This window comes from Alligator sinensis, unplaced genomic scaffold (assembly GCF_000455745.1).
Source record: "Alligator sinensis unplaced genomic scaffold, ASM45574v1 scaffold1719_1, whole genome shotgun sequence".
Classification (NCBI taxonomy): Eukaryota; Metazoa; Chordata; order Crocodylia; family Alligatoridae; genus Alligator; species Alligator sinensis.
Genome location: NW_005842507.1, coordinates 623931 through 640444, shown reverse-complemented (window position 1 = coordinate 640444; position 16514 = coordinate 623931). Strand labels below are relative to the sequence as shown.

The following is a 16514-nucleotide window of genomic DNA, read 5'->3' as shown; positions in this document are numbered from 1 at the left end:
CTGTAACCCAGCACTATGTTGGCTTATGCCTGCCAAGGCTTTTCATTTCTAGCAGGGGTAATATCAGGGTAATATCACCAGATAATGAAATGCCGTGGACAGAGCTATGCCTGTTTGCTACTAAATGCCAAGTCTGTGCTCGCTGGTGAATAGTGATGGACGCCTGTTAGAAAAGAGACATTGCTGTTGTGCAGTTATGACCAAGCTACCGCCGACTCCCTGGTTTCAGCATTCTTCGGCATAGTGGTGCATAAGTGTAGATTTGGGCAGGGTTCATTGCTGCCTGTTCAGAATAAAAGCAGCTGTGGGCTGCACGGTGCAGATAGGTTTGCTTGGATCTCACGGCATTTCTTTCCAATAAATTCTCTTTCCATACTCGTGTGTGGCACCTGAGGTCCCATTAGATCCTCCCTTTTCTAAGAGTGCTTTCCCTTGTTAGAATTCTCCCTACGTTTTAATCCTGTATCCAAAATCTGCCTTGCGTAGCACCTTGAGTGCAGTTGACAAATGTCCGTTTTCACATAGATTGGTGTTTTCCTTTTCTGCTGAGGAAGAGCAGTACGAAACCATTTGTTAATGAGCGCTCTGCTCAAAAGGTGTTATATTGAGGGTGAAAAACTGTAAGCTGCAAGAGGCTTTCTTTCTCTGCCTACTGAGAGCTGTAGCCCAAACAGCCTCTTCACTCACCTTTTGCAGCTGTGGGCTGGAGCGGATCCAGAGGTGGGTGAACGGGCCCTAAGACCCACAGCACAGTGAGCAGTCCCACGGCTGAAGCCCCACGTCTGCAGGGTGCTGACCTCTGTCCTAGCCTGCCTGCACTTTTATGCTTTTGGTTTCTTCCAGGCACATTTTTCAGCTATTACGTGCATTTACAAGTGAATGTCGTGAGCATAGGAGTTCTCCATCTTAACTAGAATTCAACAGCTACGTGAATCCTTGTCTTTCAACATTTTTGGCCGCTGCACCTGCAACAAAAAAAGTAGCCTTAAAATCCAACTGTTCTTGATTATGAACAATCAGGAGTTTGGAATGATTGTGCGCACCACTACTCATGACTAAGAGATGGCGAACGGAGATGTTTGTCAGCAGTGAAGCTGAGAGAGACCGACATGCCTGTACAAAATTTAGAGGAACTGTGATAAATTCTGTGTTATCCCGGAAAATTGAGGCTTTGTGTTTTTTGTGAGGTTGGGGGAAAATAGTCTTACTTTTTAGGTCATCTGCTCGGAGAGAGAGAGAGATTCATTACAGCTCCTTGCTTGGCTGGAGGGTGGGGTAGAGGGGAAATCTGAGTTACCTTGTTGCAATGCTTATTGCTGATAGCTTCAGTCAACTAATAGTTTAAAAAGTTCATCTTACACTTCCCATCCTCCAAGCTTACAGGTGAGAGTCAATGATTCATCTACCATGTGCATGACTGACCCAATACAGAAGATGTAAAGAAAGCAGACCGGGGTGGGGTGGTCTACAGAAATACTAGTTTTGATAGTTTGGCAAAAACTTTGTTTTGACCATCAAAGAGAAGAGTGTCAGCATTTTTTAATTTGCTCCTTGTCGCATACCAACTTGCAAGCACATTCCCAGTAGACTGACCCATTTAGATCTAGTCAGTAGTCCTTTATTTCCAAAAAACATTGGTTTCAATTAAACTCTGATTGGAATAAATCAAACAGTCAGCTTTCTTCACACTGCAGCATAAAGCCACTTACTTGCTCCCTTTTGTCTTAATTAGCAAACTTCTTGCTATAAAGAACATCCAGACTCCCAGTACTGAGGCAAGGAAAAACTAAGCTATAAAGTTCAGCTTTACTTTCACCTTAGTTTTGTAATTTGTTCTTTTAACAGCTGTTCTAGTTAATTGGAATCAGAAGAATTGTTTTGCTCAGGTACTGTAGAAATCTGTAACTAGCTGTTTATTACCAACTGATGTAAAGTTTTCATTCTCCTTGAGAGAAATGTATGATCACATTTTATTAGAACAAATGTGTATTGTAAAATGATTTGAATTGCTAAGCCCCTGGGTATCTTGGATGCCCTCAAGCAGTCTTTTTGAAATTTGCTCTAAGTGTGTGTGTCCATCCTGAGTCTCTCTGGCTTCGATCTTCCTCAATTTTTAACTTTCTTCCTGCAGGTATTTTGAAGGTGGAGTCTCCTCTGTCTACCTCTGGGATCTGGATCATGGCTTTGCTGGTGTGATCCTCATTAAGAAAGCTGGAGACGGATCAAAGAAGATTAAGGGATGCTGGGATTCCATCCATGTGGTGGAAGTTCAGGTAATGCCTCAAGGGCAGCTGATACTCTTAAATGAAAACAAAACCCAGTTAATTCCAGACAGTTAACAAGCACAGGTGCTCAGCTGAACAATGCAATATTGTATTGGGCCTGTAAACCTCTTTCTCTTGTTAATTTTTGAAAATCCCCTGAAGCAATCTGGAGACAGATAAGTCAGGGCTATAATCAGAAGGATTCCAGAAGGCTTGAGAATATGTTCATTTATGTGCATCTGACCGCATGTGTGTGTGTGTGTGTGTGTGTGTGTGTGTGGTGGTTTGTTTGTTTTTTACAAGTTTGCTGATAAATATCACTAATTCAGTAGTAAAAATGGAACACACGGGGGAGGAGGGGATTAAACTGCTCTAACCAGATTTGTTTTTAGGAAAATGGTGTGTGTATAACATCTTTAAAATGTTTGCTTTTGTGCCACTGTGGTTATACATTTCCATCTTGCTTTTGCTGGCAGGCCGTCCCTGGCTGGCTACCTATAGTTTTTTTTCAGTTTTAACTTCTCTCTGCACCTTCTCTCCCCCCACCTCAGGAGAAGTCCAGTGGTCGTACTGCTCATTACAAGTTGACCTCTACAGTGATGCTGTGGCTGCAGACTAACAAAACTGGTTCCGGTACCATGAACCTTGGAGGGAGCCTTACTAGACAGGTACTACAGTACACTAGCACTAGCCTATCTGGCACACAAGAAGCCTTTCTATTTTTGCTCTTGCAGTAGCACCTAAAAGGCTTGGTTTGGGTTAAAATCTCTGATGTGCACCATGTTGTATAAACACTTACATTTTTGCAGGTGGATTCACAGTCCAGTAGAAAAAGGAATGCTGTAATGAGTGCCAGGTAGTTATTGAGCACTTTGGCTGATGGCAGACGTTTTCTCAATAAAGCCTCCGAAAGAAAAAGCTTAATTCAGTAGGAATTTAGATTTCCATGCAAGTCTTGTAATGCTGCATTTGGGTGGTGGTACCTGAACTCCTATGACCCTCTCCTCTCTGATGTCCAGACAAGTGTGTCTACATTCAGTCTAATCTATTTGCAGTGCTTTTTGCAGACTTGCTCACTTCACTGCTGTCTGCCCTACAAAATCAGGTTGTGGCATAGGAAAAATTAGGGTTGGAAGAGACCTCAGGAGGTCACATCTAGTCCAGCCCCCTGCTCAAAGCAGGACCCATCCCCAACTAGTTCATCCGAGCCAGGGCTTTGTCTAGCCAGGTCTTGAAAACCTCCAAAGATGGAGACTCCACTGCCTCTCTGGATAACCTGTTCCAATGCTTTACTACCCTCCTAGTGAGAGAGCATTTCCTAATATCTAACCTGAACTTCCCATGCTGCAATTTGAGACCATTGCTCCTTGTTCTGTCAAAAAGATGTTGTCTTCCATGCTTCTCCATCCCAAACCGCACAGCCGTATGAGAGCGATCCTGTGTCTTGTGTTCGTGACTGGATTCTTGTCTTGACTGCTTTTTGACAACATGTGAAGATAGGACCAAGTACAAAATTACACTCCAAATAGACATCTAATTTTTTGTTGCTACCGCATTAGACTTCTCTTAAGGCTGGTTCTTCACAGCAGCTTGTTTAACCTTTGCAGAGAAAGTCCGAGCAATTACTCTGTTGCTAGGTAGGATACCGTCATACAGTGTTGGTGCCTAAGACTATTCTGACAAGCATTAGTAAGAATAGATGAGGATTGAGATATTGACAGCAACCAGTGTAGCTTCACTCTGAGCACCTCCAAGATGGACATTGTCTGTAATAAAATGAACAATGCAGACTCTAAAATGAATGATACAGTTCATATTTCTGTGAGTGTTTGTGCCAGGCAAGGGAATAAAGGGGCATGTGTCCGCAGAGCAGAATGGAACCCCTGCATTGCCACTGCAGCAATGACAATTTGCCATAGATCTGGATTTTTTTTTTCTTCTGCTTGGGTTGATCTACACAAACTGGTCAGAAAGCAAAAATATGCTTTTGAAAATGGTTGTTGGGTCTTGCATGCCATTTTTAAGTGTTTTACAGCAATTGGGCCTGGGTTACGGTGACCCAGACAAATATTTAATCGCGAGTTGTCCTAGTACTTTAAATCATAGCTGTGAAATGGAGGCCAAGGTTTTGACTCTGGTCGTGGCCTTGCAGTGCATGACAGCCATGCCAAGGAAAACAATAGCCTGTTGAGAATGGTTGTCCTCTGTACACCTTGGCCAGCACTGTGAAGCCTTGTTTAGTTTGACTTTCACTCTCTGGGCTTTAACGAGGAAATTCATGCTTCTGTCATCATTTTAACAGCAGATCATTTAATTCATGTGCAATGCATTAAAGCAGGGGCCTGCTTCCAATGTAAGTAACCATTAAAAAAAAAAAAAAAAAGGCCCTAGGGTAATGATGCACAACCTCTGCACAAACAATGGAAACTTGAAGTAGAGAATTTAGCTTCAGGCCTGAGACTTTCAGCTTTAGTACTTTAGTAGTCTTCCTGGTGGTTTTGTCAGAATCCAGTGCAAATGGTTAATTGGTCTTCAGGCTCGCTTGAACTGATATGCCGCGTGCGCAGGGTTGATGTACAGAAAAATGCATATGTTTGCTTTTTGATCTGTTTCTTTTGTAGATCATTTTTGTTTCAGAGACGTAGCCTTTATTTTGCTTAAAGGCGGCTGGGATAGAGTCCCGACTAAAATAAAAGTCTTCATCCTTCACACCATACGCCAAAGATTTGCCTTGTGAGCTGGAGTACGGTGCTCTTTTCTGGGCACAGCATTATAAGAAGGGTATAAAGAAACTGGAGGGGATCCAGAGATGAGCAATGATGAAGATTTTAAAAGGGTTAGAAAGGGAAAGCTTGAATGAATTTAAGAATGTTTTAATATAGAGAAAAGGCAGTTTAAGGAGGTGACCCTTGAGGGTTCATTCCAGCTCTGATGTAGAACAGCATTTTCTTTGATAGGTTTGTTGCACAGTCTGCCATAAAAGTCACCATTAAAAGAGTGCTTTAGTCCTCCTTGAATTGGGTTTTACCATTTGGCATCTTTAAGATACATGAACGTATTTTAGAGTCGTTGCTCACAGTTTTGAAAACCGTTTTTCTGTGGATAAACTCAGCTGTTTTGGACATCCTTCCATTTAAGATACTGCAGTGTCGATGACCACCTTCCGTCTGGAAAGAGGAATGGCAGATATGTCCCTGTTTCACTGGGGCCTTTTGAATTGTTCACAAGCTTCACAATATCTCGGTTTGTTGCATGGAGAGGAGTTTTCAGAGCCTTAGAAGGGAGTTGTGTGGAGAGCCATTGTTTTGAAACAATTTCAGCTTTTCCCTGCTGCAAATAGGGTACCCTTCAGTGATAACTGAAATAATTAGCATGGCTAGAAACAGGAGCAGAAGAACCTCTCATGTAATGCCTCCTGATTTACCAGCTGTGGCTGCTACAAATTCTAGACAAGTCTCCACCTTAAGTACTGTGCTGTGCAGAGCATGCGCAACTCAGAATGGAAATGCTTGCTTTTTAATTCCCATTTCTGTTGCCTGCTCCATGGCTGAGGTGGTCAGCCCAGCACTGCTGTTACTGTTGGGTATCTAGATGTTGGGAATTGGGCTGCCTTTGAAACCCTTCTATGCTCCCTGCATCTTCCACTATCACTTCCATTTAGCTGAGCACAGGTCTCAGAATAGCTGTCCTAGCCTTCTCCAGATTTCTGTTCCAGATGAAGCCAGCCAAAAAGAAGCAAAGACTCTATAGCATCTCTTTGGAATAGTACCTTAAAGCATTTCTGCTATGGAATCAGACTGCAGATCTGGAAATTGGGCTCTCTCTTTAAATAATGTGTATACATTATTTAGAGAGAAACTTATTCTGAGAAATAACTGTTTACTTCTCAAATGCTTATTTTAGAGGTGTTTTTCCTCATGTCACTGCTTGTTTGAGCATCCTAACCGTGGGATCTAGGACAGTTTGGATGGTGTGTTCTGGTTAGATTATTTTGGAGGTAAAATATTTAACTCTGTGAACTTAATGGCATTGTTAATTCACACTCTCTGCGTGCATGAAAGCCCTACCTGTTTCTATCCATTGAACTCCAAACAAGAGTTCTTGATGGCTTTAAAGGTTTCAGTACTTAAATACACGATGCAGGTCTGCATCTCTCAGTATCACAATAGCAATTTGCACTTGTAAATTGTCTCGTTTTCTTAGATGTGGGGCTATCTAAATGAAAAAAAAATCTCCCGTTTCTGTTTAAAATACATGAGTTACGCTATAAAGCCATCCAAAAAAAGAAAAAGAAAGAGCAAACCAAAACACCTTGATTCCTTGAAATGAATAGCAGTAACTGTCTTAATAGGGACTTTATTCTGGAATTGGTGGTTGGGGTTCTCAGCTTGTGTGTGACAGGGTTTTTCTCTCCACTTGAGCTGGAGAAAAATATCAAAAACTAAAATTTTTCACATGTTGAATTAACCACTTCAAGACCAACTCTGTTCCCATGATCCACTGATTATATTTTAACTTAGCTCAGAGAGAATTAAACCAATGCGATCTGTTTTACATTGGACACAAATCTGTGCAGAAGCAGGTTTTTTAGGTATAAGATTAACTTTCTATTGAATTTGCATAGCAGTAGTAGTATTTTAATCCTTAACCGTGTATTCCTGCATCTGTTTACATACTAGAAGCAGTCACCTGATTTATTGCAACATTACAGAGCTAGGTTTCCGCTGGACTGAAAGGAGAAAAGGTTGATTTGTTACCATAGTCCTTCCCCCAGAGTGCATGAAATGTTAGCAGGGATGCTTTATTTTCATCAATGGATAAATAGGGATGCTGTCCCAGGCACTTTGTGTTCAACAGACAAACTTGGGCGCTGTTCAAGAGAGATCCGAGTGGAAGCAGTGCAGGCCAGGATGGAGGAAGTAACTCCTAGCTTCGCATCCAACACTGGCAGGCTTTTGTAAATACAAGGGCTGAGGTTGGAACTTGGACAGGGACAGAGTGAATCGGGGGATTGTATACAGGCTGCCTTGACTGAGGATGGCAGATTGAGGGATTAAACAGCTGAAAGCAAATCATGCCACCTCCACCTTAAAGTTTAAGGGGGCAGCTCTTATACCTGTCTAATACACACAGGTAAATCTCATCCAAGCCTAGATCTTTGTGCTGCATCTATCTGACATAGTTGGAAATGCCCAGTTGCTTTTGGTGGTCTTCTGTTTTTGGGGGGGCAAAGACATGCAACTTCAGTAGGCTGCACTTGATTTAAATATGAGCAGCTGCACAGCCCTGCTCCATTTTATGCAAAGTAGGTGGGACCTTCAGGCTCCAAGCAAATGGTGAAAAGGGCACTTGGTTGGACAGGACTTTGCTCCCAGTTCAGAGGCAAGGCTCAACAGGTGTCTTTCTGAGACTCTGACACACAAAGAACCGGTGTGTTTTTTCCTAAATGAGGTTGAACATTGCAAGGAAGTGCCAGTTTGCTGAGAAAAAAGTTGGCTCCAGAGCTATGGTTTATTTACATCGGGAAGTGTGGGAAGGGGAGGATATAAATCTGTAGGGGAAATGTAGCCTGGGGTTTCAGATTAAAGCACCACAGATGTGTGCTAACTTTTTTTTTTTAGAGTTGAAATCCTTGCTAGTAAAGGTGGAATGTCTGCAATGCTGGATGAAGGCCGGTCTTTTGCAAGCTGAGCTTTCCCTGTGTTCAGGAAAGAAGTGCCCTGTGATATATCGTTGTGCAATAAAACACCAACAGAGGCTTTCTGCCATTTATCGTAATAGGAAAATCCTCCCAGGCTTGTACTCTGCAATTAGGCAAGTCATATATTTTCATCAAGTTGAGCTTCCAAGTAAAGACCTATCCCACTGACTTCCAGATGTTGTAGGACTAAGTGAAGAGTAGAACAATGTGCTTCCACCAGACAGATCTTTTTAGAAACCGTGATGATCACAGTCCTTGTTACTCCCTCCTAGTAAATGCCGCCATTCCTGGAAGTGCTCACTCTTGGCCTTGCTTTACTAAATCAGTTGTTTTTGGTGCATGAAACAGTTAAGATTCACTTAATGGTGATCGCACAGGGTGTTCTTTCTGCTTCAGATGAATGTGTTTGACTTCTGTTGTCCATTCATGTAGTACTGTTAGAAGGGAAAGGGTGCAGAAGCACAGAAGAGCATACGGAGGCTGACAGGAAGCCAGTAGGAAATTGAAGGTTTAGAATATATAATTTGGAGGAAAGAGAAAGTGAATACCTAAGCTACAGGTAGTTAAATTTTTGGTAGGTTTACAGGCCTTGATCAGAAAAGATTTACAGTAGAGTTCTGTAAAACTAGTAGCATTGGTGTATAAATTAGCATCCTCACATTTTGCTTTGAGGCATCTGGCTTAAATTTAAAATTAAACTTGGTGAAAATTGCCAAGTTTCACCTCTTATGTGGTATCCAGACACTTCCACACCTCTTTTCCACGTGAGCACTTGACTCTGTCCATCAGCTGAGACTCGCAAACCTTTTAGTTAAACCAGTCAGGTTGGGTTTTACTGGGGACATTTTGTATTTCTCCATCTCCAGAGCAGCCATGTACGTTGTCATCAACTCAGCAGTAATGCCAATAATGTTTTTCCTTATCTTTTTTGGGTTTTCAGGCAGTTTCATGATGAACTGAAGCATTTATCCGGCTTAGTTCTTTCATAGCCACTTTTTCTGCAAGTAACACTTGCAGCAAGCCCAGACAGCGCTCCTCCAGCAGCAAACAGCTGGTGTGTTCTGTGTACAAGACATCCCAACTCTCCATTCAGCTATCCAGAGCTTAGTATACCCAGAAGAGTTAACTTCCTTCGGAGCCAGACTTGTAGCAGATGGCTGGAGAAATGAGGCAAGGAAGCCAGCCAGTATATCTCTCGGATGGGAGAGGAGTGACTGGGACGTGTAGATTGGACTTGGCTTTCTGGAGTGTTAGCTTTTTTGGCCGAGCTCATCAGCAGATGGGGAGTGACAGTGGGAAGATGAGCTGCTTGTTAACATCGGTTTACAGAATGGAATTTCCCCTCAAAGCAAATCACCCCCTTTTTAGAACAGCTGTAGGCTTTTATTCTTTTTTTTTTTTCTTCAAACCTGACAGCGATAGCTCATTGAAGGTACCTTTTTTAAGGGGGGGGCGGGAAAATCCGTCTGTTTGTGTAACATGGCTGTGTACTGACTCAGAACGCCATTAAAGCAGCCTCTCGTAACATCTGGGCTTCTACAGCGTAGAAAAATGTTTTCCTTCTGGCAGCAGATTTTACGGAGACGTAATAATACACGGTTTACAAAAATAATTCTATTTTCAGATTCTGCTGCTTGCCAGCAAGCAAGGCCTGTCCAGGTGCAGAGCAGACTCGGTGGGGAGCCTGTGGGAAGTAAACCGGCCAGTGCCAGCTCCCACCGTGCCCCAGATTTGTTCGATTTGCTGATAGTCCCCAACCTCACCATAATGCATGTGTGTTTGTCTAGCTCAGATTTACATTCACCCTCCGCTGAAACCGGACCCTTTCTCTCGGCAGCGCGTCTCCATTGTATGTAAACAATCCGACTCTCTAATCTACGGGAAGAATGAAATGTGCTTGTTCCCCTTCCTCCTGCCTGTAAGGTTATTTTTTTTGCCTTCAGGTCTCCAACTAAATGACATGCTCCCTCAGGCTTGTTAGTCTCATAGCTTATTAGAAGGAACCTGTAGCTGCTCTCAGTTTTCAGACTTTGACCCTGAGGGAAGGATGCCAACAGATGGATAAGGGAATTCAGTGGGATTATTGAAAGTCTTTGAAGAGTGCTCTTCCCACCACATTTTTTCCCCCGTTATGCTGTTTCAGCACATCTGTATCACTTGCCTGTCTTGGGATTGATGCTCATTGTTTTGCAGTTTGTCTATATTTAGTAAGAAGAACTTTCAACTCCTAAATTAGGCAGAGGAGCCAGTCTTTTCACTAGCACCGCAAGGTTACAGATCACATAGGGCTGGCTGTGTTCTACAGCTGAATTTTGCTTTACGTTAGACATAGCCAAATGTGTTGAAGGGAGCATGGCATTGCACTACGTGGCCTCCCACTCATTCTTGGTGGGGAGTGGTGGTTTGAGTCTCGGTCAGTTTGCTCGGTCACCTGTTCAAGCTTTACTCAGCACTGAACAAGGCAATGTGGGCATTTTGCTCATTAAAGCAATAATGTTAAGATCAGGGCTGGATTTTGTCTTTGGCTGCAGGAGCATCATGTTAAACATCACGTTAACTGAGAGTGCCCTGCAGAATAACCTTCTATACCAAGCATTTCCTGGTCTCTTATGTTTTCTCAGTGTGTTTTCTGGGATTTTTCTGTTCCCATGCGCCTTCATCCATAGCAGCTGAAAGCTGGTAGTAGGCTTCATTATCACTAATCTGGCTGAGGTCTGGTCTTTCCCTCCCAAAACGCAGCAGCTTAGGGCATCTACTCTTTTCTTCCCACTTCTGATGAAAAATAATCTCCAAGGTGAAGATCACTAGGAAATCCTGAAAATTATAGGCTGTATCCCCATGAGTTGTTACAGATAGCACTGAGATGAAGATGAAAAGAAACAGCTGCTTTCACAAGGATGCATTCCAGCTGTTGGACTGAGCACCATGCACATGTGCACCTCATCAGCAGCTCTAGTGGCTTCAGATTTGGACTGCTTTTGTGTTCCCCACCAAAGGACACTTGCATGCTGTATTATGGATCTAGTGCAGTCACATAATAGACCATGAATGGCCATCCTGTAATGTCCACCTGTTTTTTGTTTGTTTGTTTTTTAAGCAGTGGTGGTGGGTGGGTGCTGGTGCCAACAGATCTCATGGGGCAATAGGGTTACTTTGGGTGAACTAGGAGTGCAGTGAGAAATCTTTGAAGGAGGCATGCATCTGGAGGCATCCAGTCTTCAGATCGCTTGCTCCACACGAGAGAGCTTGTGTTGGCTGGTGTTTTGAGCTCTCGTGACACTGGCTCCGCAATTCCTCTCTGTGAAACACTAGCTCTGGGCGTTTCCAACCTGCTAACAAACCATATGCTCAATATATCTGACCGTGCGGATGAAGCTGCGTTTTACTCCACAATTCTACTTTTACTTCATTCTCCCATCCCCAGTGTTAGTGAGGGGAACTGCCAGTGTCCCCTGCTACCTCCATTTCTTCATTACAGCTGCACGTGTTTTTTTTCCAGATGGAGAAAGACGAGACTGTGAGCGATTCCTCTCCACACATAGCCAATATTGGACGCTTGGTAGAGGTATGTACACTGGAGCCATAGCAGGTGTGGTCTCCCAAGAACTTTTTGCCCGTATGTTGCCCTGCATGTCCAAACTTCTTGTTGTTTCTTTTTGTATTAAACTCTAATCATATTTTGTATCGGGACTAAACTTCCCCAGAACTCTTCTCTGTCTGGGTTAAGGCTCCTCGGCTGCTTTGTAGTAGCTCTTAACTGTGAAAAGCCCTTCCCTGCATGGTTTGTAATGGTGCTTTCCTCATCTTTCTCCCATGCAAACAGTCTCCCAGTCAATACAATAGCAACCTTCCTAGAAATGAAATAGTCATTTCCTGAGAGCTACTAAACATTTTCCCACCCACACAGTCATTTTTACAGTCCTTATTTTTGACAGAATTATTTAAGAGCTATGTTGTAGTATACAGAGCTGCCCTTTTAGCAGAAATGTCAGCCTGGAGTAAGTGCTCATTAAATGTGCAAGAGTTGCTCCTTACAGTGCTTGGTGTTATTGCCATTATCAGTCCTGTATCCTCAACTGGATTAGAACTGGAGCAATATTTGGTTGCTGATGCAGAATTTCTTGCTCTGTTCATACAATATCCTTTTCAACAGACTACCCAAAGCAGCACGCATAAAGCACATTTAATTTGGGCCTTTTGGTCAAAGGAAGGGAGACCAGTGTTTCTGACTGGGTTGAACTGGAGCTGGGCGAAGGGATCAATGCTGGTTGGCAATATCTTTCCGAAACTGGAGACAAGTTGGTATAGCTGCTGTGCTCTACAACAAGTTGGATTATCAAATTGACTTCATAAGATCTTCATGGGTCTTAAATGGCTAACTCAGAACCTAAGAGTTTATTCTGTGTTGTGGATAAGCATTACAGAGCGGGGATAGAGAATAGTGTCCTATTTGCAGTGGAATACAAAAAAAAAGGTTTATATCTTTGTACAGAAACTGCCCTCTTGTGGCCCTGGACAGGTATTTATGGTCATCAGACACTAAAGGGAGTTGAATTTAGACATTAATGGGAATTGCATAACTGTTAATTAAGAGTTTTGTGGGGAGAGCACATGTCTGATTAAGAGAATGATTATATATGGGAATATAATTGGCCAAACCTTGTTATGGGAAGTATTTGTATCTCTGCAGTTTAACTGAGCAGCGGCAAGAGCTACGCATGGGAGCGTAAGTAGAAACAACTGCAGTGATTTAACCATTTAACGTCTCCCTTCCTTCTAGGACATGGAAAACAAAATCAGAAGTACGCTGAATGAGATTTATTTTGGAAAAACAAAGGACATTGTTAATGGACTGAGGTAATGGACTCTCCACAACTAGTTTTTAAAGCCCACGTGGTCCTCGCTCTTCCCATTATTATTCCTTTCACAGTCCAGCAGTGATGTGGCTTTGTTTTTCTAGAGCTTCTCCGTCCCTATGGAAACTTTCCATGTGTCTAGTCATTTCGCTGGTTTTGAAAACTCTCTAGTGGGCGGTGTTTTTAGGGAACGTTTCTCCCCATACCTTTTAACTGCAGGAATTTGCAGCAACACCTTAACCTCTAGCTCCTGATTCTCGTATATCTTTTTGCAAAGTCAAACCATGACAGGGAATTGGAGAGTCTGTGAATAGAGCTTTGTGCTTTACAAAAAAGGTTCCTAGTCTTCCTTGTGACCCCTCGGCTGAAATGCAATTTACTAGAGCAGATGAAGAAAATGACCCTGCTGTACACTTCTGTAGTTTGACCCCCTGCTCATGCTCCGTCAGGAAGTTTTTTGCTAAGTAACACCAAACTTTGTTTTTTCTTTAAACTCTTGTGGGGCTGGGGGAGGATACAAAGCTATGAGGTATTTGAATGCTGAATCATTCTAAATTTAATTCGGAATAAACCACTGGAATGAAGACTATCTCTTTTCTGTGCTGAAGTAAAAGAAATCAGCAGTCCTACCCTGCACTGGGTATAAATGTCTGGCTCAGGGGTTTGTGTGCTGAGCTGTGGGTGGGAAGGTTGTGAGTTCAAGTCTGGGTGTGGACCCAGAGGCTCGTGTCCCCTTTGGGTTTTGGCATGCCATGCCAGTCCCCAGATTTTTGGTCTTGTCGTCTGGTCTAAATACAGTACTGATGGACCTGTGCCTTGCTAATGACTGTATGGCTGAAATGAACACAGCTACCCAAACCCGATGGAGTTGTTTCATCATGTTGAAAGTTTAGGTTTGGAAATTGAATGAAATTATGATGAAAGTTTAGGTTTGGAAATTGAATTTCTTGCTCTGTTCATACAATACCCTTTTCAACAAAAGACAGACTACCCAAAGCAGCATGGATAAAGCACGAATGCATCATTTTGGTGTGCAGGGTATTTGCCAGGCAGCTTTCATTTAACCTTTATATATGATTTATTCTTTTCCTTGTGAACCTTGTGGAAAGGTACTGTAGTTGAATCAAGTCCTTCCGATCCCCCGGTGGCTGAGTTGAAAAGAACTGTTATTTTGTGCACAATGCCATTATCCATTTGGAACCTTTTACCACCCGGTGCATCTGGGTTCAGCTTTTCCTCCTCACTTTTTTTCCCCTGTTTCTCTGACTCGTGTGTATTTACGCTTGTTCTTCCTGAGCTCGCTGCTGGTGGTTTCCAGAATGCCACCTATCTCTGTTACTGAGTTCCTCTGACTGTTCTTTTCCCTACTTTTACTTCACTCGTTTCTGAACTACTCTCTGTAGATCTATTGATGCTATCCCCGACAACCAAAAGTATAAGCAGTTGCAGAGGGAACTTTCTCAAGTGTTGACCCAGCGCCAGATCTACATCCAGCCTGATAACTAAACCAATCCAGGTACCCCTGCCTGTGAGGTGTGACGATTGGCACTAAATCCAGACTCACCCAGCCAAGAACAGGCTGTCTTACCACTGCATGACTACTGAAACCAGAACTAACCCATAACTGTCGCAGACTGATGACCAGTTTTTAATCCGTCTCTCACCCTAGGGTTCTTGGCTCGTAAAACCAGCTAGTGCCTTGACTTTTTTTTTTTCTGCACACGCGCACACATGCTCCCCTTCCCCTTCCCACCTCCTTATTTGGAGATTCATGCACTGAGATGTGGGGGCAAGAAATACAGCAGATAGTCACGTACTCATAGTAGTGTTAGCTTGTACTCTGTTTGTCCCTGGAAACTCTTGGACTCTAACATCAGCTGTACAGGTTCCATAATGAATTCATTCCCTATAATCTTCAAGTACTCCCTTTTTCTCTGAGAAGCGAGGAGGAAAGATTTGGAAGTTAACGACTGTCATTTCAGTTGTGGCGAAGCACCTCTGTGATACTTCCAGAGACGTCCCAATCTTCGCAGATCCCCGCACCTCACAAATTTTCTGTTTTGCCTTGTCTTGGATTTTCTTGGAGCTTAAAAATTCAGCTCTATGCATTCTCTACTGAAACATTTCTAGCCTCCACTTGCCTGTGCTCTGCACAGCTTGCAAAGGGCTTTGCTCTTGTACTGTAGAGTTTTGATTTGCTTGGGATGCATGGCAGTGACTAACCCGGGCCAGTTTAACCTTCCACTCCAATTCCTAACGAGTTACAGATGTTGTCTTAAACCCATTTAGCTGACGAAGGGGAAAATGCACTGTTTGTTGATAATGGCCAAGAACCATTACTTTTAACCTGTGACAAATTTAAATGTAAAATGTATGTATTTTTTTTTATAAAAGCGGCAGAACTCTCCAGAGACAAGAGAATGGAAATATTTTCTAATACCATTAGGAAAATAACTGACACAGACAATGGACTTGCTTACAGGAGAGAACACCCAGGCACAACTAGATGGCCATGCCTACAGGAGAGGGTGTGAAATGCAAAGCATATGAAGCCAAGTCCAGCTAAACTGGATGCCAGTGGCTTCCTGAGCTGTTTAATGGGACAAAGACGCTGGGATTTGTAAAGATGCATTATCAGATTAACATTATTGCATAGCTTGATCTTTTATGATCTTTAAGCTGTGTTACAACAAGATACTTTGCCATGGCCATCTTAAACATATCCAAGACGGTGCCCCAGCTGTGTGGCTTTTCTTTCTAGCTTCCGGCTTCTACTAAAAGAAAACCAGTGCTTTATTTTTGCCTGCAATACTCTTATCACCTCTGTTCTACTTCAGTGGCTTTGATAGTGACAGCTGTATCTGATCACTTGAGGTGAGGAATAAGCAGATACCTGAAGAACAAACTCTTTGCCTATTCTGTGTCCCAAGTAATAAAAGAACGACGAGAAATACACCTGTGTATAAAGCAGAGTTGTATTACCATATTTTTTCCCATGAGCTGCATGAGGTGATGGCAGCTATCAGAACTACCTCTGTTATAAATCAAAAAGAAAGAGTTATAAAAAAATGAAAGGATTCTAATGCAGTGGCTCTCAACTTTTTCTCAAACTGACTCCCTGATCTCTGGCTCACTGCCCCTATGGGGTTTGTAACCCCCAGCTCGATAGCGGCTGCTCTGGAAATCTTCTGCATTCCTCTATAAAGTAAGAGGACAGTCGCTCTTAATTTTCTTGGGAATGAAAATACCTCCTCTCCTCCTCTTGAGCCCCTGAGCAGTATCTGAGACCCGTTTTCTGGCCTCACCATACGTACCAGTGAGAACCACCCCAGGCGTCCCAGATTTGAAATGTTATTTCTCTAAATTCTGTTTGGAAATCCTTGATGAAGCCTATGGTTAACTGTCCTCCATTTCACAATGGAAAAGGGTTTTGCTCCCAACATGGCAGATGGCTCATTAGGAAGACACAAGGATTCACTTTGTTAGAAATTGCAGCTATTTAATGTGCACTTTTTATCAGCTGAAACTTTAAGCAGAAGGTGCCTAGTTAGCTAGCTGAATTTAAAGCTGTGCGTCATGCAGCAAACAGACCCGAATGGAACATTTTTCATGTGGCGGTGGAGTCCGTGGAGCTGCTCTCAAGTCAAGAGTTCAAACAACTCATTTGAGCTCTACTTTAAGCCTTGCTTGTTT

General features: G+C 42.8%; 1 protein-coding gene across 3 annotated transcripts in view; it reads left to right on the top strand.

Moving 5' to 3' along the window:
• CAPZB (capping actin protein of muscle Z-line subunit beta) overlaps positions 1-16514 on the top strand; it is an 83471-nt gene that overhangs the window by 65608 nt on the left and 1349 nt on the right. For 2 of the 3 annotated variants that reach the window (XM_014523583.2, XM_025213140.1), the window contains exons 5-9: positions 2132-2273; positions 2816-2932; positions 11465-11530; positions 12746-12822; positions 14225-14337. In XM_014523583.2, the coding sequence (XP_014379069.2) occupies positions 2132-2273; positions 2816-2932; positions 11465-11530; positions 12746-12822; positions 14225-14327 (505 nt within the window). In that variant the 3' untranslated portion in view covers positions 14328-14337. The remainder of the gene's footprint in view (positions 1-2131; positions 2274-2815; positions 2933-11464; positions 11531-12745; positions 12823-14224; positions 14338-16514) is intronic. The other variant, XM_014523584.2, reaches the window with a different exon arrangement.